General features: G+C 36.5%; 1 protein-coding gene across 1 annotated transcript; it reads left to right on the top strand.

The window, feature by feature from the left end:
- Window positions 1-21,129: 21,129 nt before the first annotated feature.
- LOC148011835 (uncharacterized) lies at window positions 21,130-24,672 on the top strand. Its single transcript, XM_087670895.1, has 5 exons — window positions 21,130-21,537; window positions 22,048-23,118; window positions 23,261-23,419; window positions 23,520-23,627; window positions 23,776-24,672. Exons 1-5 carry the CDS (start codon window positions 21,433-21,435, stop codon window positions 23,926-23,928), a joined length of 1,596 nt encoding a protein of 531 aa, XP_087527021.1. The 5' UTR covers window positions 21,130-21,432; the 3' UTR covers window positions 23,929-24,672.
- The last annotated feature ends 2,960 nt before the right edge of the window (window positions 24,673-27,632 follow it).

Below are 27,632 nucleotides of genomic sequence, written 5' to 3'. Positions count from 1 at the left end.
TAGAAATAGTGTAAATCAAGTTTTTATTAATAGTTCTTTTAAGAAAAATATGTTTTTACTATTTTTCCTATTCTGACTGCACATAATATCAATCTGAAGGTATTATTCCTACCAAGCTCAGTCTCTTGACTAGTATTTCGAGACTTCCAAAGTACTATATCTGGGTTTGAAGGATAATTGTATAGTTCCTTAGAGTCTATGGCATAAAACTCCCTACCATAGGACCTTTTGCATCATGAGATCGGTCCATACTCACTGATGCAAAAACAAAAACCCCTTGGAGTAGGTTTTATTCACGCTAACCTTGGGGAGGTCTAGTGCTATCATAGAACACTGCCTTTGTCGGCATTCTATGCCCATTGAAATACTACCTTGGTCGTTGCCGACATGTACTTGATACCCATCTTTATACTGATAAATTAAGAAAAATCAAAATCTAGTTTATGACTACACAAACAACTTACTCAAATGTATTGTACACAAAAATTTTAACAAATTTTCTTCCAAGACAAACCCTTTTCCTAGAAAAACAATATTAGGGCTAAACTTAACATAAGTGAAAATACCTTCAAATAATCCTCTTGGATTACTCTTCCCTTGTATTCTAGCCCAAGATAAGTTTTAACAACAATTTTTTTTCCAAAACTTTCATCTTTGAGAGCAAACTCCCATGATGATCTTTTTCTTTTCCTCCTTATGTAGGTCCTTATTTAGCGATAGTTCACTAGATTCAAAATTCTTGGATATTTTACGAAAAGTATTTTAATAATTCTATCTCAAAAAATTTCAAGGGATTAGCATTTTTTTCTTATCGATTGGAGGCTCCATCAATTTAATACAAATTGGATTCAAAATTTTAACTACTTAAATATATTTTTTATCACAAAAATCTTAGTCCTTGAATCTAGCTCTTGAAAAAATCATGTTTTGATGCAATAAAATCATAAATTCTTTTGGGTAGTGCAATATCTTCCTTGTGTCCTATTCTTAGTGCATCTCGTGTAATCCTAGATCAATCCTTTGAAATTGCAATTAAAAATTTTCTTTAGAATTTTCAATGCATGAGATTATGGAAAAATCCTACTCTTATAGATGCAATTTTTCTTTACTAGTCCATGAGATGATCTATTTGCCATATTTAATATTTAAAATAATAGTCAAATGGGACACCTAAGGATTTAGGATGAGTGTTTAGTTGTTGTTGGTATTCGCTGCTTCATTTGTAGTTCTTGTACTTGCCATTCCATTTGTAGTGGTCATACACCTGCAACATTATTAGCAGCTCCCACTTTCGTGGCCTTTGTAATTTTCTTTTTTGGGGCCATGGTCTCTAATCAAGGATTGCAGAGAAGGCTTTGATAATAGAGCTTTGGGCTATCTTGATTGGATCGATGGAGATAGCGATAATAGGAATTGAGAAGAAATTGAGTAGAGCCTTGATTTTATAGGGGATTGAAGGTAGAAGGGATGGGATTCAATCTAGAAACGCGACAAAGCATCCTCCTTGTCTTCGCAATAAAAATTCCCTCTCTCGCTCTTCTTTTCTCTCTCTCTCTCTCTCTCTCTCTCTCTCTCTCCTCTCTTGGCTCGAGAAGAGTCTCTCCTCTTCATTCTGGCTGATCTCCCATGACTATTCATGCCCCATATTCATAATTAAATTGAAAGGAGGGGGTCTCATGAGTCGTGTCCTAGAAGAGGAGTTCTTTATGGATGGTATCTTTCCAATTCAATTGCTATCAAGAAGCTTTTGAGCTACAATCTGATGCTAGTGATCTGATCTTTGAGATCTAAAAGAAGCTGTCAAAGATGCCATGACTGATTCACCTAGCTTTTGGGCGATCTTGCTTCAATCTCGACCTCTTGTCAAACTAAGAAAAGGGGGAGATTGCTAGAGCTTTCTGCTAAGATTGAAGGGGGAGATCAAATTTTTTCCTGTCAATTTCTAAATTTAGGGGGGGGGAAATGATGGTGGCGATTTCATTTTTGAAGGGGGGGATGCACAATCTAATCAACCACTCCTTTTAGTTAAACTATTAAAGAGCTTAAGGCTTTTTCTTCTTCTTTCTTGGCCTTAATTTCTTTTTGCAAGTCAAGTCTTCACTTGCTTAAGCATTAAACATGTTTGGTTTATCTGGGACTTACTAGTTATAAATGTCATGCACATGACAATTCTCGCGTAGAGATGTTTGCAGTTATATCGATCTAGGAAGTTGCCAAGGTACGAGATATAGATTATTTTATTTGAGATCCCACTTTTGATCGTCTAAAATCTTCAAATCTTAATTACGGGAAGTTGGGAAAATCAAAACATCACTCTCTGTCTCTATAGGAGATAGGGCCATGCATTTTTGCTGCCTGGACATTCAAAAAACAATGTGTCCAACAAAGGTGAAGACATAGCTAGAGGTGGACTTCCTACTATATCTGCATGTCTTGCATAATCAAAGTCATTGTACCCCACGACTCGTACATCTTGGCCACCATAACATATACACATATATGTAGTACCCTTAAGGTACCTCATGATACCCTTCATGGCATTCTAAATGCCACCTACTAGGTATATCAATATAACATACCACAACTCCCACTGCAAGTGCTGCATTAGAATGAGTAGATATCATAACATATATCAAACTATCCACTATAGATGTATAAGAGATCTTGACCATCTTAGCCTTCTACTTATCATACTAAGAACATACTCGATTAACCTTCACATGATAAGGTAATGGACAACCAATAGGCTTAACATCCTACATATGAAACCACTCAAGGACCTTTTGGATGTACTCCTTATGTGATGAGAAGAAAATGATCCTTTTAGAGAGATGGCACATAAAGCACATCCCAAGAATATATGAGGCATATTCCATGTCCTTAATCTCAAAACTCTTCTTAAGCTAACTTTTCAAGGCCATCTAACTCATTGTCATGAGCACTCCTAGCAATCAACATATCATCCACATTAAATACCAAAAGTATAAAGTTGCCATCACAAGCCCTCTTCGTGTATAAACACGGATCCATATCATTGTGGATATATCCTTGTGAATGTATGAAAGAATCGAACTTGTGATACCACTCCCAAGGTTCCTACTTAAGGCCATAAAGGCTCTTTCTCAATTTGCATACTAGGTGTTCCTTGCCTTTTTCTTTTAAGCCCTTTGGGTTCTACACATACATCTCATCATACAAGTCCCCATTTAAGAAAGCCATCTTTACATCCATCTAATAAAGGTCTAGATCTAATTGAGCAACCAAATCCCATACCAAGTGTAGTTTAGTTATCTAGACTATAGGAGAAAAGGCTCATCAAAGGCAATACCATGTTTTTACTTAAAACCCTTGTAAAACGAATCTAGCCTTATACGTTGGCTTGGGGTGTCCAAGGGTACTCTTCAACTTGTATAGCCACTTACATGATAAAGCAAGCTATCTATTAGGAAAAGGAACCAAATCCATGTATGATTTTTCTAGAATGAGTCATACTCTGATTCGATGGCCGTCTCTTGAGAGTGACTATCACCTTTGTGTATGGTCTCATCATAGGTAAGAGATTCACCAGAGCTACCATCATAACATAGTCCATTGAGGGTCCAAATTGCTCAAGACTACACCTATTTCTAGTAGAATGCCTTGACAATTACCAAAAGTATAAATTTTCCATCACAAGCCCTCTTCATGTATAAATGTGGATCCATATCATTGTGGATATGCCCTTGTGAATGCATGGAAGAATAAAACTTGTGATACCATTCCCGAGGTTCTTACTTAAGGCCATAAAGGCTCTTTCTCAATTTGCAAACTAGGTGTTCCTTGCCTTTTTCTTTTAAGCCATTTGGTTGCTACATATAAAACTCATCATACAAGTCCCTATGTAAGAAATCTATCTTTACGTCCATATAATAAAGGTCCATATCTAATTGAGCAACCAAAGCCCATACCAAGTTTAGTTTAGTTATCTTGAGTATAGGAGAAAAGAGTCATCAAAGTCAATACCATGCTTTTACTTAAAACCCTTGTACCCAATCTAGCCTTATATGTTAGCTTGGGGTGTTCAAGGGTACTCTTCAACTTGTATAGCCACTTACATGGTAAAGCAAGCTATCCATTAGGCAAAGGAACCAAATCCCATGTATGATTTTTCTACAATGAGTCATACTATAATTAGATGTCCATCTCTTGAGAGTGACTATCGCCTTTGTGCATGGTCTCATCATAGGTAAGATATTCACCAACATTTGTCATCATAATATAGTCCATGGAGGGCCCAAACTGCTCAAAAGGAGACCTATTTCTAGTAGAATGGCTTGAAGCAAGCTGTGGTCTTGTATATGCTATCTAATATCATGGTCATGGGCCACTAGAGTATCACAAATGTCTAGCTAGTTGTACAGGAGTTGAAGGCTCCTTCTAAAATGTCATCGTACATACCTCAACTACCTACTAAGACTTCTTATGCATTTTCTCTTTGTTGAAAGCACCATCATGGTTGCAAATGATCTTTTGAGCATGTGAATCCCATAGGTGATAGCCCATAGTTGAAGGCTCCTTCTAAAATGTCACCGTACATACCTCAACTACCTACTAAGACTTCTTATGCATTTTCTCTTTGTTGAAAGCAATATCATGGTTGCAAATGATCTTTTGAGCATGTGAATCCCATAGGTGATAGCCCATCTCACCTGCATCTCCATAATTAAAATTTTTCATTTCACTAACTTGGGATCCAACTTATTGAGCTTGTCCTTGGGAACATGGAAGAAAGCCTCACAACCAAAGATACACAAATGATGAGAGCATATGATGGAGGTTTTCTAGACCATACCTCCTTTGTGAGCTAATAGTAGTCAATAATAGTGCATGGACATCTATTAATCAAATGTAAAATAGTAGTAACTACTTCAATCTAAAAAATTTTTAGTAACCTACCTAGCTAAGCATAATATGGACTCTCTTCTAAATTTTCCTATTCATATGCTCAACCACACCATTCTGGGATGGGGTATATGGGGTAGTCAATTGACACTTAATGTCCTTGTCATCATAGAATTGATCAAAGGATTTAGATACATACTCACCCCCATTGTTAGATCATAGGCATTTTAGTCCCAGGCTAGTTCTCACCAAGAGCAAGCCAATGCTAAAATGTAGCTAATACTTCCAATATTTGCTTTATGGGATATGCCTAGACCTTATGTAAGTATTCATCAATGAAAGTAACAAAAAACTTCATGGCACCTAATGATTGATAGGGCATAGTTTCACAAACATCAAAATGAACAAGAGCCAAAGGCTCACCCATACATGTAATGCTAGACTTCTTATGAAAACTGCATGTTTATGAGCCATAAAAACAATGATCACAAGAATCAAAATATTTATAGTTAAGAGGCGAAAGATGTTGCAAACAAGTAAGCATTTTTATTTCCTTTAATGACATGTACCCAAGGTGACAATTCCATAACAATACATGTGGTACTACATCCATGGCCAAAACATGGTCAATAGACCTAGATACAAGGGATAAAGAGAGAAGGATGGACATGTTGAGTTTCCCTTCCTCTCTCTTGCCTCCACTCTACACCCTTTAAAGTTTCTATTTCTTTCCCTCCACTCAGTTGCACATTTCTGCCCTCCATCTTCCTACTCCATGGAGGCATCTTCTTGGTACAGAAGACCTAGTATTTCCATCAAGTCTATAGTCACTTTCAATATGCTAGATTTGTAGGACATGTGGGTTTCCTTGGCCATAACGAAGGGAATTCGGATAATCATGCAGTGAATAAAGAAAAAGAGATATTCAATGGCCAACCCTTTTTTATCATGTTGGAAGCGTAGGATAATGGATTTCAGACTTGGTGGCCCCAAGAAGACAATTAAAGAATTGCATGTGTAACATGCTTTCATGGATATGAAGCTTCACCTTCAGCCCACTACCTCTACTCTCTGTCTCCATAGACCCAACTGTTGGTACATTTTGGTTATGAATAAAGGTCAGTGTTTCTTATTAACCTTGTAAGTGACAAGACTATTTCATGTTAACAAACTTGTATATCCATCAAGTGTTTAGGAGTGGCAGCCACCAATAGAATGTGTGGTAGCTATTCCAGATATCATCCACGACTTTATTGGAAAAAAGCTTTATACGGGAGGACCAAAGCGGCACTAGCTAAGAGGGATGCATTCTTTTACGACCATTTTTATATACCACCTCCTTCTAATGGGCAATGGGGAACCTTGTTCGACCTTCCCTTTCTAGACTTCAAAAGCAAAGAGTGGTCAGTAATACTTTTATAGTCACAGCCTAAAAATCATATGGAAAAAAGTAAATTTCTTATAGATCACACACATTGCACTTATATTTTTTCATAGTTAGAAAAAGGTATAGGATAAATCATAAAATTTTCTTTTAATAATTTTCAAGTTGATCCAAAAATCAATTTAGATTCCTTAAGTTCTATTATGGTGCTTTGACATACATAAATATAAACTCAAATTATGAGTTGGTGGTTGATTTAATTGGGAAGTTTAACTTGATCCTTGTTTGGAAATGAGAGATTGTTGATTTTTTTTTGATTGATTTTGGTTATATCAATTTATGGAAAGAAATTCTAATGACCTCCATGCCTTCAACAATTGGACAGGTTTGAGGCATGAAGCCATCCCTAGGGTCATGCCTAGGATACTCTTCAACTAGAGTTGTATATAAACCTACCTAAGTTGACTTACCACCACTTAGATACATATTTTCATCCATATAAGAAGGTTCTCTCTTATGGTGGGTGAGAACTAGTAGGGCTCTGGTCTGAGGTTATAATCTTGATCCCGGTCCAAAGATAGGGAAGGAAACCTATATGAATCCAACATGATTAGTGTTGGAAGGCTCATGAAAAACATAATATTTGGATTGGTTGGCTATTCGAAGCTATTGTAATTATAGTAATATATAAATGACCATATTCCAAAAGGATTGTTTTTTGTGTTTGTATTTAAGAACATGTCTACAAACCCCATGTAAATGTTAATTAAGGAAGTTGTTTTAATATGTTTCATAATGTGTATAGTATGATCGCTTAGATAACTAATATACACCACATCAAGGAAAGCAAGTGGATCATCTTTCCAATGAAACCGTCCTATGGTTGGGTGGACCTAATCAACTGGGTGTGTTATAATCCTTCATCATACAATAGCCAAGAATCAATAGAGAATATAAAAATATTAAATTACCAAAGGGAATATAAATACATAAAACTTTCATGACACAAGATTGGGTATAAACTCTTCCCATTAATGGGTGAGCGCCTCTCCCATGCATGTATTCCTTACATGACTTGCTTTTGTGCAAGAGTAAATAAAAAACATCCTATTCTAAATATCTTTATTACTAAAAAATATATTTTATTTCTTCTAATAAATGCATCCAAAATAAATGTATTGTACATGTATGCACATACAAACTCCTTGCATTTATAGGCATATATAAAATATAATATTTTTCCATGTTATAAATCATAGAAATTCAATGCATTAGAATTCATACTTCCAAAAATAATAATTATTCATAACTTTGTCTAATAATCTCATTTCCATAATACAAAAGACATTAATATCCTTCCATCTATCTACTAGACATAATGCAACTAGTATCACATGCACACGTTTGTGCAATAAGCCACAAATATTACGGACTTATATTTATTACAGTATCTTACCAAAATTTATATAATTTCATAAAACATTGACTTTTTCCAATGCTTAGAAAAGGTTGACAAACATGACTATTCCTAGGCTCGAGCCTTTGAACAAGCTAAACATTGATTTAGGGAGCTAGTGTGAGTCTATGCCTTATGGTGGGCAAAGGTGTTGACGCTTAGTTTTCTCATCATTTCTCACTCTCATTGAACCAAGTGTAATGCTTGTGTAATGCTTGTCTATCACGAGTCTTTACGGCTCCTACAAGAGTGACCCTCTTAGCTTGATGTTAGACTATTGCTAAAGATCAAAGTTGTGTAATTTAGGAACCCACAAGAAGGTGATCCTTGTGGGATGAGATCAGATGCTTCACTTGTGAGGTTGACCTAGGGATCACTGGTCACCTAAATCCATATGCCTCACAAGTAGCACAGATGGTGATTGTTAGGATGGAACCCTTAGATGACTACCAAACTACCCTCCCTACAATTCAAGATAGCTGATACATTTCAACTAGTCAATTAGTACAATCAAGTATACACTATTTGACTTAGTTTGATACTTCCTTTATATTTATCTTCTCTATACTTTGTGTGCTTTATTGTATTGTGTGAGGTAGAAGAAGAAAAATAACCAAGAAGTCGTTTTGGCCTCCATCTCTCTTTTTGTGTTCTTGAATGAGTTTCTTCGTGCATGAATTGTGTGTATTTGGTGTAGTAGCTCAAGCAAGTCCTACCATGCAATTCGTGACAAATGGAAGGTGGAAATGCATAATGAAAATAAATTATTATGGTAGATGCAGTAACTACCTCACTAATTAGCAATAGAAGGTGGTCTTGAATTGTGCCAATGAATAATAATGGAACATCTCTTGTTTTTGATCCATACACAAAAGTAGTCCTAACGTTTAAGTACATGAAGAATATTCATTAATGATACATGTAGCCTATCTTAAGTAATACTAACAATTGATGGAGTAGAAAGGCCCCTTGGGGGTGTACCTAAAAAATGTTTATGTACTAGTAGAAGGTTCATCCATTTAACAAAGTTTAGATAAATTTACAACATTGCATCTACAGAAGGGGATCTTTTATTGAAATTTGAGAAAAAATCCATGATTTTCTTAAGAATAAATGGGTCATTTCATTACCTTCTAAGTAAATGGGTCATTTAATTACCTTCTAACTTGTAAGTAAATGGGATCTTTTAATACCGTTTGAATGCATGAATATGGATGGTTTCTTATATGTGTAAGCCTAAAGGCCCAAAATTAGCACTTTCTAAAATTATGGCCCCCATTTATATAATGTTTGAAAGATATTGTTTTCAAATTACATTTTCCAATTCAAACCAAGCATGGGTAGATACTCATATATCCTCATTTCCTCTTTACATTTTGCATGATATATGCACTTATGTGATTGGATTGGGAGAGCATGTTTCAATGAAGCAAGCCCTTATAGATGAAGAAAACAATTCAAGCTCTAGATACATAGGATTAAGTTCTAAACTTGCAACTTTTAGGTGATTATACATATTATGCCTTTTAGTGTTTGGTACCTTTTGCAAACTTGCAACATCTAAGAATATTTCTCTAAAATGATTTACAGATCTCCTTCTTACATTTATGTTTTTTGAAGCACTATAGAGTCCAAACAAATGATAAATGCAAACCTAGTATAGGATATTGTGATCTAATTTTTGTGTTTGATCAAGACATGAACCTTCACCCTCTACCTTTTGTAGAATTTGATGTTGATCTTACATTCCTAAAGTATCATTATCAGAAAGCAAGCTTAACTCGATAATGTCTTACAATCTCTTAAAAGGATTTGAGAGAGAGAGAGAGAGAGAGAGAGAGAGAGAGAGAGAGAGAGAGAGAGAGAGAGAGATTTCCCAATCATTATAGGGATGTAAAGGTTTAAATGCTACTTTCACCTATTTTTGCTTTTGAAAAGAAATGTTCAAAGGCAAAGGTCATTGTTATGAACACTCTATTTGACCACAAAACGTCATATGCCTACAATAGAACTTTTGTAGTATCTAGAATAAAACCAAGTTAATGCCAAAAAAGAAGAAGATATGAGACAATCTACTATCATTGTAGGAAAAACTTGCATACTAGAACCTAAAGTGAAGATATAATTGGTAAGTTGGTTTAGATTTTCATTGTACGTTAGTTTTGCTTTGGCAAGTTGTATGGTGTCGGCAAATTAAGTTGTGCTACTAGCTTTATTTCACATCCACCTTCAACCTAAATACAATGCCCACACTAGAAGTATAGTGGACGAATGTAATAGTCATTACAAGCATCCACTTGACAAAGACCCTATTCTCATCAAACATCCCTTTCCATGTTTCTCAATTCCATGATCCGATTATTGACCAAGATGTATGGCCTTTTGTGAAAAGAGCTCTGTCAAATCATAGCTAGAACACACACTTTAGACAGAAGTACAAGGAAGAACTCTTTGAATAGTTTTAGAAAATCTTAACACAAAATTTTCCTTCTCTCTATAAGTTAAACTTAACTGTAGTATGACAAAAGGTTGAGAACATGGAGCAAGATGAACTTGGTCTTCTCCATATTGATGATACATAAAATATTCGGTAACACTTAAAAGCAGCATATCCTTTGGGTCACAAAGGGAAGTAAGATTTATCAATACCAATTTGTATTGGGTGAAACTACTCTATAGTGGTTATATTAGGTACACACAACAATCACCCAAACATGTACCAAAATCCCAAAGAGAATTTAAATGTTTTACGATGCCAAAAAAGTTACAAATATGCATGTCTTATATTTGTTCAAACATAGATTTTTTGAGAATATATTCAAAAGTAGAGATGAAGTAGTGAATATATAGAAATACTTAGAGAGATAACTAGTAGAATATCTTTAGAGTTTGGAAGTAATTACATGCTAACACAACCACCACAATTTTTTTGTCAAGTCATCATTGCACCCTCACTTGCTACCACACTCCATTTCTCTCAAACCAACATTTGGTTATGTTTATATAGTAAAGGCTAATATTTGGTTATGCTTATATAGTAAAGGCTAATATTTAGTGATATTTATCTAGTAAAGGCTAATGTTTGGCAAGAACTTGTGCTAACAAAAAATGACATTTTTGTATATTTGTACTAGTTGGAATTCTAAAATACCAATTGGAATTTTGTTATGCCCTTAAAATAATTAACACATTTTCAAGTATTTTAGATGTGAACAAATATTCTATTATGCCTAAGGGGATGCAAGGCATAGAATTTGAACTCATGCACGATGTAGCTCAACTCACACTGAAAACAAAATGCCATGACCCTCTTGATATTTTTTGAGTATTTTAGTTATAAATCTAGCATAATATATAGATTTTGAATACTAGAACCAATTGCTTCGAGAATTTTCCTTTATTTTTACCGATTTAGGAAAAAAAATCATGTGAGCACTAGTGAGAATTAAAGCTTGATTCATGTTTTATCAAACTTTGAGAATTTATATCTATAGCATTTTCTTAATAATATATGAGTTCCAAACCTACCATATGAAGCTCCATTTAGACTCTAGTAGTTCCCTCTTACCCTCTTGAACCTAACTTCCTTGGCTCTTTCTTTAGGTTTATGTATTTTGTTTTTCTCCATTTCAATTAAGATGTAAACATGAAAAGCTTAACAACTTCATATCGATATTCTCACTTTCATTGAGTGTTCAAAAAAAAAAAAGTTAATACTGTAAGAGAATGAGAAAAAATAAAGATAGCTTTAAAGCTCACTTTCAAGTTGTTGTGCCTATAGATAATTAAAGGGTATGTAGCCTTTCCAATATTTAAAGGGTACCTACATCATGTTGGATAATTAAAATAAAGGGCCATTCAAGAAATGTGAAACATGTGTAAAGTTTCTTAATATGAAATAATGTTTATCTTCCTCAAACTTTATGGTAGTGCATTGTTTTGCAAAAGTAGAAGTTACAAGTTAAAGGAAGTGGGATAGTTTTCCTCCAAGACAAAATACAAGCAAAACATTACATGATGCACACGTTTATCATGTACATGTGTAGTATGTTACATTTTCATGATAGACATTCATGTTGCATGCACACATGTGCATTATGCATACATGCTTGTGGGTTCATTCATGTATGTAATATTTGCATGAAAATTTATCCATGTTTTAGGGGATATACATTTGCATGTGTGTGCATGCATTATAAGTACATGTGTGTATGCCCACACATATTGAAAGTTCCATAACTAGACAAGGCTCTACATTTTACAAGTTGTACATTGTTAGCATCTTGAGAACATATTTGCCCCACCATGTAAGGCTAATACAAATACATCGGGACCTTGTTTGTAGGTTTGTTGTCAGGTATTGATGGGGCAAATTGTAGGTTCTAGACACTGAAACTTGGAAAGCTAAAGATACTCATACATTGCCCTTTGCTTTTGAATTGAGAGCAGAAAATTGGTATTAGTTTGTGACTAATAAATCAATTTTCTTATTTTGTAAGCAAACTTACATTTTCTTCTTAGTTCAAAATTTTGTCGGTTTTCACCCTTGAGGTCCCCAATAATAGTACATTACATTTTTTAAAAGGTCATGCATGCATGTGATCATAGTCTCTTCATGCCCATTGTGTGACGTTATCCACTTAGAGATCAAGAGGTAGTAGTACATCTCCCTAGCCACCAAGCATTAGATTGACACTATATGAATTAACGATATATTTTCCCAAGCAATGTATAGGGGGATTGGTAGGATTAGTTTTCATTCTATGGATCAACTTGCATAAGGGAGGTACAACTTTTGAGGGACTTTGGAGGTGGAAGTGCTTAGCAACTATAAAAAAGTATAGATACAAATGTGTGCGTGTGTGCGCGCATGCGTGCATGCGTGTGTATGTGACAAGGGGTAGCATAAAAGGTTTTGGTTTTGAACTCAAAAGCAGTATGCTTTATTATAAGCAATGTTAAAAATTGGCATATGGCTCTAGATTCTTTTTCATCAAACTCTAATTTTAGCTAGGTCTAGAGACTTTATATGTTGCTAAAATACATTTCAACATCATAGATAAGGCTTTTTAACATAAAAAATAAAGCACTTTTTAGGTTTTTGATACAAAGCCAACTATTTATTTTAGTATCTACATTTCTAGATTTAACTTGGGTTCTATTTTAGAGCCCATATTACAAAATGTAAGTATCGAGTGTCCATATGAAAAAATCATGATTGGAAATATAGAAGAAGATTGATTCACATCTAACTCTTTATTTTAGCACATGCACTTCAAAACCTAACTTAGGTTCTATTTTTGCAAACCATATGAAAAAAATCTAAGTAGCTACATTCGAACATATAAATGAAGTTCTACTTTAGTCTCCATAAATTGGTATTGGAAAATTATATTCACGTTAGATGTAAATTTAGTGTAACTCACACATTTTAAGTATTTAAATCTTGTACGCTCTCAGTCGTTCATACAAAATATGAAAAGCAACTCACTCTACATGTCTAGATACTAATTCTAGGGACAACATTTTTGAATATAGACTACTTTAGATTTCAAAGGGTATTAAATATTTTCAAAGGGTATTAGAATACATTAACAAATGACTACATGGAACAAAAGGTTATTGTGAAATTTTGATATGTAGCTATTATGTGAAGTTATATTTGCTCTTCCATTTCAATCCAAAAGCAGTACTCTATTTATGTAGAGAATTGTAATGCATTATAAAGCTAATATCATTCCAAAGATCTACAACTAGAGTCAAAAAGTGCCTAGAAGACACTATAAGTAAGACTATACCTATAGGTCTAAAGCTTCAAGAAAGTGACCATAGACAAACACATTTATCTTCATCATGAAACTCACCATGTTATTTTTTGTAATATGTATCAGTCGTATGTTTATTCTTGTCTGTTAGTGGCTTCTATTAAGACATGATGATGCTTTGAGGAAATATTGTAAGAAATACACACAAAAGAAAGAAAGGGGATACATTTGTCCGTCCATGTACAAAAATGTCATTAGAAAGGAGTCTATCTTCTTTTTGGCATTAAAATATGAAATTCCCAAAAGACTGGAAATGCTTTAATCATAACCTACTTGCATGGATACTATATCGAAAAGGTGAAACAACTTAAACTCAACTATATGCTATTTCATGTATAATAATAAAGGTTTCAATCAACCTACAAAATCTTCTATGTCATGTGGACAATGAACATATTTTGATATCAAGTGTAACACTTAATATCTACTAGAGAAACAAAAGTAATGATAGTAATTACACAAAAGAAGTTTCTTTAACTTCTTGCTAGATGTTATTAAATGTATAAACACGCTATAGTGCATGTATTCATATATTGAATGTGGTTGATAAAAGCATGGACATGTTCATACAAATCCATTGTGCACATGTATATGCATCATGAGAGAGAGAGAGAGTGGGGGGGAGGAGAATGAAATGAAATGATTGAGTTATGTATGTAGAATGACAAAATGACCTATGAGTCCATGAGTTGCAACCATCTATAGGATGATGAAGAAGAAAAGAAAGACAATTGATAATTATAGAAAGGAAGACAATTGTGACATCAAAGTGTAGAAGAGCTTTTGGCTCTCCTAACATCTACAAGATCCATCATACATATATGATAGAGGTGTATCAAATCCTTTATGATAGCAATAGAGAGAATGCCCTTGAGAATGTTCACCTATAGTGAGAGATTATAACCTAGATCTTTCAACAATATTGTAGGCATTGCCTCACTTGGATGAGACTTATAGTGCTATAGTAGGCAAGGCATCCATATATGTAGTGCTATTCTAAGTTCCGATCATCTAGCATCTAGTATCTCTAACATAGCCGACCCAAAAAAGCCTCTAAAATATCTCCATATCTCAACTTGGAGTGAGTGTGAAGACCGCAAAATCTTACCTACTAAAGGCTATGGCACATCTCATCCCAAATGGCATGCATATCCATGTATCTAGGTCCAGTAGTGAAGGCACTATCAAGAAGATTGAGAAGATGGTCCTTATAGAAGGCCTTCTTCATGCCAAGTGTTGCTATTATTGAGATTCATGTCCTCTCCATGTTTATCCAAGTGATGTCCATGTCATGGTTGGGTAGATTTGGTTCAATAGCATTGAGCTACATTGTACATCCATGTAGACTATAATATTGCATCCATTTGAATCCCTTAGTCTCTCATCCATGTAGCTATCTCCCCCCCCCCCCACACACCACACGCACATGCACATGCACACGCACGCACACGCACACGCACACGCACGTGCACACACACACACACGCACACACGCACACAGACACGCACACACACACGCACACACACACACACACACACACACACACACACACACACACACACATGCGTCCATGCATGCATGCATGCATATATAATAGATCTTGTAAAAGGCTATCTTCATGCCAAATTTTGCTATAGATAAGCTTCGTGCCCTCTCACTTTTTATCTTAGTAACATCCATGATTCTAATAACTAGACACATTTCAACATCATTGGTCTACATCATTATTGCATCTAGGGCATACTATAATGGTGGTAATGGATCCATCTAAATCCCTTCGTCTCTCAACCATGTAATTGTGGAGAGAGAGTGTGTGTGTAAGTGAGTGAGTGAGTGAGTGAGTGAGAGTGAGAGAGGGTGAGAAGAGAAGGGAGAGAGAGAGGGGGGAGGAAGGGAGAGAGATCCAAATTTGTTTTATTTTCCACTAGGACATTAAAATTTTGTGTTTTTGGTTCAATTATACTAGTGAAGAACAACTTGAATCTACAACTTGGATTGGATGCTCAAATTGATATCAAGCGAAATTGAAGCAAGGAATAATTATTAACATTCACAAGTGTTTCATTTAGAATCATGATAGTGAGGCATCTAGATGATGATATGCAAAGGGCTTCCTCATGGTGTACAAATCATATAAAAGGCACTACATTAAGAAGCCCAAGATGCTATCGCATATGGTATGTGATTGAATGAAAAATCTGTAATTGAAAAGTTGAGTTTATGAGCTACGGGTTATTTTCGAAGGTCATACATGTGAAAAGAGTAATCTAAAGAGAAAGGGGTTTCTATTCCAAAGGTCTTCTTCATAGTGGGTGAGTTGCACAACCCCAATAGATATGTTGTGCATGTTGAAAGACATGGAGTATTTGATTTTGAGAAACTAGAAACAAGGCTTTATGAAATGCATAAAAGAGTAGAGGATGACCCAAAGGCATAAATGTACATATAAAGTTTTGAAGCATAAAACCCAGTAAGCTTAAACAAAGAAAATTTGGGATGGGTGTTATGGACCAACTTGGGATCCCTCACAAATATTACCACTATTTTCAAAACCTTCTAAAAGCTTGCAAAATTATTAAGAAATAAAAGTTTCTTTTTACAACAACTTCAAACATAATATGCTGAGCTTTTTGGAAATGTGAAGTTTCCATTGAGTGCTCAATTTATTAATAATAGAATTTGGAAGCCAATTTTATATGGCCTTGTAATGTGATACGTGTTTTCAGCTTATCATCCATAACAACCAAGTCACCACTTTTTGTGTGTAATGATTAGTGGATGAAAGTTTTAGGGGAATCAAACTTATATAAACCCTTATGGAACAACTTAATTCACAATCAAAATGTGACAATGCCTTACATTGCAAAATATACACCATTTAGTATATCACTTTCTAAGGTGGTCCTTCTTGGGAAAAAAAGAGGCTAGCTTAAAGAAATATAACATTTTATTTACATCTTCCCATTATAGGGGCAAAACTCATCAACCCAAAAGCTTGGATATGAAATTTAATAGAGTTTGATACCTTCTTTCTCCACCTATCATTAGGAGAATTATGGTTGGCTCAAAGTAAACAACTACCTTAATGAGACCTTTATAAAGATGCACCACACTTTGAAAATCTGAGGTACTTAAAATATAAAATGTTGGAAAACATTTTAAAAGGTATTATTCTCTTTTGTTCAACCTATGATTAGGATGATTCAACCTATAGTCTCCAAGAAAAAAGAACTAACACATCTTGATGTGGGGATAAACAAAAGGTGGGTGGGGAGGCATAATACCTATTTTCCATTGCTCCATTCCTTATAATGGAGTGCCATGATGCATGGTCCTTGTCTATATTATTTATCCTTTTGCTTTTCTCCCACTTGCAAAGAATTGTTTTTCTTACAAATGTTGTCTCCCTTCTTTTTCATAGAATGTGTGGAAATTTTGATCGTGTTAATAAGCTTTGTGTGTGTGTGTGTGTGTGTGTGTGTGTGTGTGTGTGTGTGTGTGTGTGTGTGTGCACGCGCGCGTGCGTGCGTGCGTGTGCGTGTGCGTGTGCGCACGCATGCGCACACATGCACGTATGCGTGTGTGCACATGCATGTGTGCATGTGCGCGCACACACGCACGTATGCGTGTGTGCACATGCATGTGTGCATGTACTACCTTATGTATATCTAAATGAAGGAGCACAATCCCAATCTTACATATCAGTTATAGAATGATCCCAAGTCATGCAAATATCTTCAATGTTCTAAGAAAAAAATATAGAGTGATCCCAACCATTTTGCATATTCTTGATTTTCTTAAAAAATATTAAGATCAAAACACCTTAGATATATTTGAAGCAAGTAAAAGCACATTAGACTTACTTGGCACTTATAAAATGATCGTATTGCTTTGATATACCTATATCTCAATATAAAAATGCCTTTAAAAACAATTATATTTTTATGTAGACATAATTGGCATTTCCAAAGTTTCATTTATGATACTAAAAGACTTTCAAGCTTGAAATAAATTTGCATGCGTGCACAAAATTGCACATTAGCATGTGTTCACTTGGCACCCCTTTTCTCATTGCTATTGGTGGATGACTATATGTAGGGTTGTTGAAATAAAAATAATGAGGTGGGAGAGGAAGAGAGGGATGCGGATGGAGGTGAAGATAACGATAGTGATATAGATGGGATGGAGATGGAGACAAAGAAGGATAGGGAGAGGGATAGGTAGAGGGAGAGGGAGAGGGGGAGGGAGAGGAAGAATACAAGTGCATAGGTGTCACTTGTCTATCCATAGATGTGATTGTAGGCATGGTGGCTACTATGACATGATGGCTTGTGGGCATAAATTGATTGAGTAGTCCAAGCTATGCATAGTCCTTGAGTAACTAGATAGTTAATGTTGCTCTTAGGTGGGTTGATGCATCCCCAAATAGCCTAGGACCCAAGGAGAGAAAGGTTGATATATATGCCCCCACCCCCTAGGATCCAAAACTAGTTCTGTTAAATCCATTGTATAGCTTTTAGAGTGTTGTGCACAGATCCACTAACACATCATGGACTTGTTGAGGGATTTAGGAAAAGGAAAGTGAAAGATGCTATGGTTTTTGAAGTCGGCATAGTGGTAATCATTCGTCACAATGCTTCAAAAATGGATTTTGGTATCCTGAGTACTAAAAGATACTTTCTAGCACTTGCGTTGTTGGTTTTGATTGCATGAGCACCAAAAGATGATGATGATTTGAAACACATATTAAAGAAAGTATTCAAAAGGAGTACACTAAAGATTGTGATTAGATAATCCAGTTATGTTCTAGTTGAGTGATATGTGAATTTGTAAGCTCCAGTAGAGTGTAACATAGATTATGCAACAATGAGTTATTTTATTGGTGTTCAACAGTAGTACAATCAGGAAGATTAGTATAGATTATGCAACAGTTGAGTGACATAGGATAAATAGCTATTGCAGTGTTCCAATACATGATCTATTTGAATCGATACCTTATGGCTAGGTATACCTAGTTTAGCATAGGGTTCATGAGAAATTTGAATTGTTATTTTTTGGTCCTTCAATACCAAATGAACCATACATTGGCTCATAGATGAATGAAGCATTGGAATTTCAATCTGAAGGGCAAGGGTTCCTAGTGAATAGGTTAACATGATTATTAGCTACTTTAGGATAGGTGAGTAAATAACTAGTTAAGTGAATAGAGCAACATGAGTACTAGTCACATGATGACAGGTGAGTATGGATCAAACATAAAATTTATCATTATTACATTATAGTGTGACTATCTGGTAGGCGAGGGAGATGGTGCAATATGATAATTAGTGGAGCATGATTGGTCTATGTCATACATTGTTAAAGTTCAGGGGAGTCTCTAATGTTGAAAGGTAAGGAAAGATTTAGGTCGATTAAAACATTTAAGCTTCATAAAACCTTAGTCTTTAGCATGGTAGCACTTTCTAAACAAAGGATGTATTCAATCACATTTTTCAGTCACACCAAGACCTCAAACGATTGTTCATTACATTCGATAATGTCCACTTACACACAAGTACAAAAACAAATTCTCTCTCTCTCTCTCTCTCTCTCTCTCTCTCTCTCTCTCTCTCTCTCTCTCTCTCTCTCTCTCTCTCTCTCTCTCTCTCTCTCTCTCTCTCTCTCTCTCTCTCTCTCTCTCTCTCTCTCTCTCTCTCTCTCCCTCTATTTATTTGTATGTATGTCTTTTTGTATATCTCTCTATCTATCTATCCATCCATCCATCCACATGTCTATCTATCTAGCTATCTCTAACTCTATTTACTTATCTAATATCTATCCATATACCAATCAATCCATCCATCTCTCAATCAATCAATCAATCTTTCTATCTATTTATCCATCCATCCATCCATCTATCTATGTATCTATCTCTCTATCTATCTTTATTCATCTATCCATGTATTTATCTACCTATCTATCGTCGATTCGATTTGTTTGTCTATGTATTTGTTTGTTTTTATATCTATTTGATTATCTATCTATCTATCTATAATGTTTTCCTTTTATTTTTAAGACTAAAAATAAGGATCCCTATGAAAATTTGGCTAAAATAAGATCTTTTTTTAGCCCTACCTAAAATTTGAAATTCTAGAAAAAAAAAATCATTTTGGTAGCCTAAAATAACTTTAATAAAAGAAAAGTATGCATATCTAAATAAAATATAATTAATATGCTAAATCATCAAATACTTAACTTCTCAAGTTGAGGACTTTATTACCAAATCGTGATGAACACTTTTAAGGGGTAGTTGATTAAAAAGTCATTGTCACCCTCTCAATGTGCCTTCTCCATAATCTATGTATCTAAGTATCCATCAATCCATCTATGTCTCAATATTGCTTTTTATAAAAACTTAGGCATATTGTAGAAATTTACAAATCTAATTATAAATTGAAGCCAACTAACTCCAAAAGAAGAAAGTACTTAACCCTTTATTGTCCCCGACAATCATAATCGATAAGTGAGAACAAGGAGGGAATCCTCTATATTGGTGGTCAATGAATTTAAATTGATTATTTTAATCTATGGTTTGGAAGTTGAGTAGGCTCAATAAGAAATTTCCAACAAAATTTACTATACTCCAAAAAAATTTAAAACCCATAAACAAGGTTTCTAAAGCTTAGTAGGATTTCAAATACATATTTTTGTGTTTTGAATCATGTACATTAGACCTCCTATATTGTTTCATTTTCATGCTTTCTAAACCCTATGAATATGGTAAAGCCTTACATCTAACTAATAGGCTATAATGCTACAAATCCCTTTAAACATTACAAGGATATTGTAGCAACCTAGTTAACATTAAAGCCTCACATCTAACTAATAGGCTATCATGCTACTGATCCCTTTTAACATTACCCTTGCAGTGATCTAATTATCTCTTACAAATGCTCATTCTTTTATGTGAATACGAGTGAGTGAGTGAGTGAGTGAGTGTGTGTGCGTGTGTGTGAAGCATCCTTGATGGCACATTCAACAACCCATTACTTATTGTAAGTGGTGGATGATCGGCCAAAAGTATCTAGATTTTTTCACTATCTACCGCACACTATCTACCTACCTATTCCTACAAGCTGATTGTATCATTTGCCTTTTTTCTCACCATTGCCATAGCCATATTGAGTGCTACCTTGGAGTGGATGGAGGTGAACTAAAGGTCCACTAAAGGCTTAGGTTTGTTTTGCAAGAACCCAAACAGGAAGATGTTCTTATGTTGCAAATTGGTTGAAAGGAATATGTTCATTGCATAGACCATAATGCATGACAACTTCATCCTTGATGGGTTGCTTGATTTGTTTGCCTAGTAGGTACCTCAATTGGGTGGTTAGTGTCCAGAGGTATTATGACCTGCAGGCACCTAGGTTTTCATTGAGTGACCCATATCATATGGTTAACAATATATGACATTCTCAACATTTATGGCCTACAAATACATGAAGGATGGTGGGTCTTTTCTTGCGAGATGCATCTTGGGTTAAGCTCACCCTTGGGACCAGGCAAAAAACTCAATCTTTCCCAATTGGGTCTTTCCCTTTCCAAGCTTTCGTATTATTTTTCGGGTTTGTTCCAAGCATATTTTCTCCTCTCGCTATCTGGGCCCGTATCTCCTCACACATCGAGCATAATGCTCTCCCCTCGTCTTCTTGCCCATCCATCTCTCTCTCTCTCTCTCTCTCTCTCTCTCTCTCTCTCTCTCAGATAATTGAGCTCATATACACAAACTAGTGATTTGAACTGTGTCCTTACTTCTGAATTTGCCATCAATCAGAGCCTCAACCATTGGATTCATTCGATTATAAGCTGGGTTTTGGGGAAAACCCACCTGCACAGACATTCCCCTGCCAATGTCAGCACAAAGTGACCTTATTGTCACCCACTCTGACTCCCCCATTTTCACTGCATTTGAGCAACTGCCAGAGTTTGAGAACTTATCCAGAGAATTGTTCTCAGTAAGCGCTTCCTCCATCAGTACCTCACGTTAATCATAAGCAATTAGAGTGCATTTATGATAGTGTACCATCAGATTTTTATAGTAGAATTGCTAGTGAATTCCAGTTAGAACTGATTTGCTACTAACATTGAAGGAGAGCTCAATTTCGCCTTTGTGGGACATTAAGGTCCATAGCAAGGAGGATGATCCTTGCATCATCACTGTTTTACTCCTTTTGTCTCCATTTCTTTCTGTTAACGTATTAATAAGCCTACTCTAACCTCTGTTGCTGGCACTTCGCAAGCTTTGATGGCCCATTTGTAAAAGCTCAAAGCAAACAACATGCTATGTTATGTGAGCATGTTGTCAGATAGTAATATGATCAGCATTACCTTGGTACATGAAGAATGTTACTTTGTTAGCATGCTGTTAGCCTGTATCAAATCAACTCCTATGCTATGCAATTTGGGCTCAATTGAGATAAATGAATATTATCAAAGTGCCTAATCCACTGTGTGAAAAAATGCAGAGCAATGCACTTCAGGAAGATGAGACCTTCCTTGAGGAACTGGAAAGTAAAGATGATTTGAAGGACATCACGTTGATTCCTGAGTTGGTTTCTTTCAATGAAGCTCAGCATATGTGCAAGGAGGACACACACCCACCCAAAACACAATCAGGCACAGCTTTCCAAACCTTCATCAATGGACACAGTGGAGCCTCAATCGAACCTGTGCCTTTGCCAATTGATCCTCTTGCCAAAGCACTCTCTGCCAGTTCCATGTTCAGTCAAAAAGATGACATAGCAATCAGTGGAAATAGAACTATGGGGTTGGCCAGCATCATCAATGCTGCCATGTCTTTTGATTATGAAGAAAAGAGAAATAATGTGTCCCATAATACTGCATTATCTACAACTAGCAAGATGGATTCCATGCCATTAGGAGAAGCGGAGATAGGAAAGCTTCGCTCCTCTGTGTCACTAACCCCCTTCACATCTGTAGGACAGGTCTCCATGGCGAGGGAGCTGATAAACAGCTTGACACAAGCTAGCTCTGCAGCAAAAACTACGCCAATTGTGTCCCCATCTGTTTTGCAAATGAATTCTTTAAGCTCATGCTCTCCTCCCAGTGCACTTAATGGTGCATCTCTGTTCAAAGAGGTGCCAGGACATGAAGAAAACATCAACCTTCAACTCCTGATCCCCTCACTGCTACAAGCTGACTTAAGCTCCTCAAGTAGCTGCTCTATTAGAATGTGTAACATGCAATTGCCTCAAATAGAGGCTTCAATGGATGGTAGCAATGGGTTAACCGCCCTCTGCGACACTATGCAATTGTCCTCTCATGCTCCGTCAATACAGAGAAGCCTTAGTACTCACGCATTGGATCATATCAAGGGATCTGGTTATCCAAGTGCACAATGCCTTGAGGACTTCACTGCAACAAGTAGTTCTGAAATTCAGCTTGCAATGTTGGGCCTTTCTAGTCTAAGCTGCAGAAACCCCTTTCAAGCATCTAATTCACATGTCTCGGCAGACATGACTTCCCCTCAGCCTGCTGCATCCATGAGACGTGTGTATAGTACTGGAGACCTTCAGGTAAACCTGTATCCAGTCACTGCTCGTGTTCAATTTGAAAGGCTAGTCTTGAAATGAGGGTTCTTGTACTGTACTGATGTGTTAGTCTACTGGCTTCACAGACTGGTATAGCTCATTTCTGTTAGCATTGGATGCCATACAGATGAATTATGGAGGAAACTGCAATATCAACATGGAGCAATCTTCTGTAGAGGAAAGTGGAGGCTTGAAGATTGGCCACTACACTCTGGAGCAAAGGAAGGTGAGGCTGCATCGATACCGCCAGAAGCGGACTGAGAGAAATTTTAACAAGAAAATAAAGGTCAGAATGTGCTCTGCTTTGGGTCTTGCATAGATTCAGCTCTCATACATTTGTTTCTTCAAAACTTGCTCTGAAAAAGAAAATCATTTCTCTCTTTCAGTATGCATGCAGAAAGACCTTAGCTGATAGTAGGCCTCGGATCCGAGGCAGATTTGCACGGACTGATGATAAAGAGACTGGAACTTGTCATGATGAAGAGTATGAAGAGGTGAGCCTTGATCACTAAGATGTAGTGCAGGATAAACTGATTAATGGACTTTGAGCAAGTAGTTGCAGCTTGGCTTTTGGTTATGAATGGAAATTGTCAGAGGATGAAAATGTGCACTGACATTTCATGGTGCCACACCTTATGCCAGGCTGATGGTCTCCTAATGCTGAACCACACATTTCGGGAAACCGATGGCCTGTTGATGGTCAATGACAAGTACCACATGTGCAGCAACAGTCCTGGAGCTGGCTTTTGGACCTCCATAGAGATGAAGGCTTGCCATCTGGCAGACACTATGTGAAAATGATCCCCTTCTTCATGGCTTTCGTGCCGCGAAGAGCGTCTCTGCGAGTGCAAGAGGCGAATTGCAGTCACCTGCTACTGCATTGCTTCTAATATATACTGCAAAATGGCCGACATATTCATCCCCTGGGACGTAGTTGGTCAACTGTCTCCCTTGCATCTGTGCTTCTCAACAGCATACAGGAGAGAAGCTGTGGAAGACAACATCCTAATCCTTTTAAGTTAAGCATATAATTTGCAGGAGGAGGGTACTACATATTGTCAATGATACTCTTCATTTATATAGGCAACTAACAGATGACTAATTCAGGCTATAATGATCTTAAACTTGTTCAGAACTTATATTGGCACATTGTTATTATTGCTCCTAGTAATCCATCAGGCATTTGGTTTATCTTTTCTAGATCATTGGGGGAATTTGTACATGGGCACAATCATCAGCCAAAGGATTGGGCTCTCTAAAGCATTACATCAGTCTTCCAAGTACTTAAGGACTAACATCAACTGGTCCAGCTTTGGGATTATCACATTACTGAGATAGATTGCATTGGCTGATCCAGCCAGTTTGAGTGATTGTGATCGTGATACTGATACATCAGATGTGCTATTGATGTTAGTATATATGAAGGATTAAGCATCCCTACTACCCCTGTTTTTGCTGTAAACTGCATCTAATGCTTCCTGCTCTTGATACATTCTCTCCCTCAAACCGCTGTTGCAAATCAATGAAGCAGGTAGTATGAGGTGCTTTTGAAGCTACTGTGATTTCATTGGTTAAGTCTCGAAAGTCAGACTATTAATGCCAAATTTGGGAGTGTGATGGAAAATGATGATTGAGATAGGGTTTACCAAAATAATTTAGTAATATGACCACTTACAATAGCTAGTTGCCCACTTACACAATGTGTTTGTGAAGTGCAAGTAGGAACTCTCCCTCTTCCTTATTCTCAACCTCAACAAACTGAGAACAATGAACATGCATATTTTTGTCTAATGTCATCACTATGATGTGCAATACATAAAGTTGATACAAGCATATCATCTAGTAAGTAGAATGAAACCATCATGGCAAGTCACATTGATGTGTTTTCAAAGTCAAGTAAATATACATGGTCTCATATTTATTTCATCAACATCTTCAGTTGGCTTTCCCTTTAGAGCACATTAATCCAAACCAAAGGTGAGTCCTTAAGATTCTAGTATGTACTCTCCATTCGGACCACCTTTCATGGGAACCAAAAACTTTCCTATTAATCTTTAAATTAGATGTGATGTGATAACAAAGCATTGGATAAGTCAAGCTATTATGCTAGATGCAAGTATGATGGCTTCATGTGCAACAAGATGGCACAATGGAACTAACAATGTCTTACTCCCACATTTAAGATTGAAGCTACCTAATCTATCAAAATGCATCTCAGGGAGTCCTCGCATGTCTAGATGTCTTCCATGATGACATTTTGCAATATTACTAGCACTCTCATCATGAATGACATCTTCATCCTCTTTCCCCCTCCATGTTTCAATCCATTTGCTCGTTGCCACAACCATAGGCACACTCACACCCATAGCCTTAATGACGCCTACATCCTCAAAAATCACTCTTCTTTCTTACCTCAGGCTATCACCTACCACCTCATCACCCACAAAGATGCACCTCTTATTGAGATGTTTCTTGTTTATTCATCAACCATCTCAAGTCTACTACATGGCCTTGACGAAAGCATGCCATCCCTAAAACAAGGAATCTTGATAATTAAATTGAAGAACTTTTGTTTTATCCTACAATTGTGGAAGGTTAGCAACAATCATGTGTTTGTGAACAATAAGCATTATCTCTCAAGTTTCAACCATGATTAGACCATTAAAATAAACCTTAGGGAACATGATTTTTTTTTTTTGGGTAGTTTTCAATGATGGAAAAAGTAACATGTTTAGATAATTGATGGTAGCTCTAATTTATTTGATTATAAAAAGGTATATACAAGCCCTTCAAATCATGGAGTATCTAATTTTGATATCTTTCCTCTAAACCCTCTTATAAGGGCCCTATTGTGCCCAATGCTGATCGGGCTAATGGGTAGTGATCATGTTAGGGATGTGAGCTATAGGTTATCGACAAGTTCTCATGTTGGCGTGGAGTTTGCAAGTGTCTTATAATAGCCATTTAGATGCAAGCCTAGCCTTAATCTTGCCAGCACTACATTAGCATCCCCTTTTGAGGGGTGCTAGTGGGGGGATGCTAGGGTTAAGGTAACCCTCTTCCCCATCAAACCATAGGGTGCAGTACCAAAGTTAGTGGGAGGAGTGGTGTTTTACTCTCTCGACTAACTCTGGGTGCGTTTGGACTCTAATTGGAAACATCTTGTAGGAGAGCCATAGAAAGCAATTCCATCTAAATCTATTGAATTGATTGTCAAAGTATAAGGGGGGGAAATATCCAAATTGACCATATTGTCTTAAGATATGTTTTTCATATTCTCTTTTCCCCCCTCCCCTATCATCCCTCTACTTCCTCTTATTCTCCCCACCTCTTCTTCTTTTTTCTTCTTTCACTCTTCTCTTCTTCTTCCCTCATATTCACCTCTAAGGGTTGGGAGACACCCTTCAATGGGCTCGACCGTCCCTCTAGGACATCTACACGTGCAAATACTTTTTGGAAGGTGGGATGGACCTTCTAATGGGGTTTCCCCCTTCTTGCTTTAGACATTTGTCCACACAAATGGTTTATAGATCAAGGGGACCTTTCTCTCTCCAACAACATTGTGCTAACCAAAAGAAGTAAGCAACATGCAACCAGTAAGCAAGCACAAAGAAGGAGTCCAATTTTTCGAGTTATCAGCCACAATATAATGTGTATGAAGCACTTACATATTTGAATTGCCAAAAGATTGCAACAATTGAATTAATTTATTATATAAATCCTCAAGCCAAGAGTGATCCCATGCAAGTTGTAATGATAGCGTAGGCTCTCGAGAGAAAACTGGAAAGGTTCTAGTTTATTCTCTTCATAAGAAAAGCATGCAGTAAGAGATGACTGATCTTTTGGCCTAAAAGTACGTTGGATGCCCAACTTAGAGGGATAGGAAAACCCTAACCCTAAAAAAGTGTATAAAAAGGATGAAAAAAAAAAGAACTATTCATGTGTGTGCAAACTTTATGCACTTGCCTAAATCTTGCTCTCTTTGTAAAAGAGAAAGTGAGGGTTAGAGTGAGAGATTGAAGGCAAGAGAGTGAGAGAATGAGAGTGATGGACCAAGAGGGTGAAGTTCCACTCTTTTTCTCTCCAAGCACACTCTCTTGCCATGCCCATGCTCATTCTTTCGCATGTGGCGGTTATAGAGGGTTGAGGAATGAAGGAGCACTTACTTGAGTCGTGGAGCTTGCATGTGCATCCATCATGGTTGTTGGTATACTGTGCAATGCTCAGTACAAACGGGTTTCGATCCACATGCGAGTGGCTAGGTGAGAGATAACCCAATGATTTTGCGTGTCGAAGCTCCTAAAATAATAAGAGTGTGTCCAATGGTCCCTATACATTAAGCACATGTTGCCCAACATTTTAGTTCCATTGCTGAGACAAAGGACACATCGACCTCAAAGTCACTCATGCATTGTGTGTTGTGGAACAGGAGGAGGGTGTGCGAACGCCAACTCCAAAGTGCATGTGCCAAGAAAGGATTTCATTTCTTTTGGTTAATA

This window comes from Lygodium microphyllum, chromosome 28, assembly GCF_053477565.2.
Source record: "Lygodium microphyllum isolate KBCC chromosome 28, Lygodium_microphyllum_v1.1.10, whole genome shotgun sequence".
Lineage (NCBI taxonomy): Eukaryota > Viridiplantae > Streptophyta > Polypodiopsida > Schizaeales > Lygodiaceae > Lygodium > Lygodium microphyllum.
This window is presented reverse-complemented; position numbering and strand designations above follow the sequence as displayed.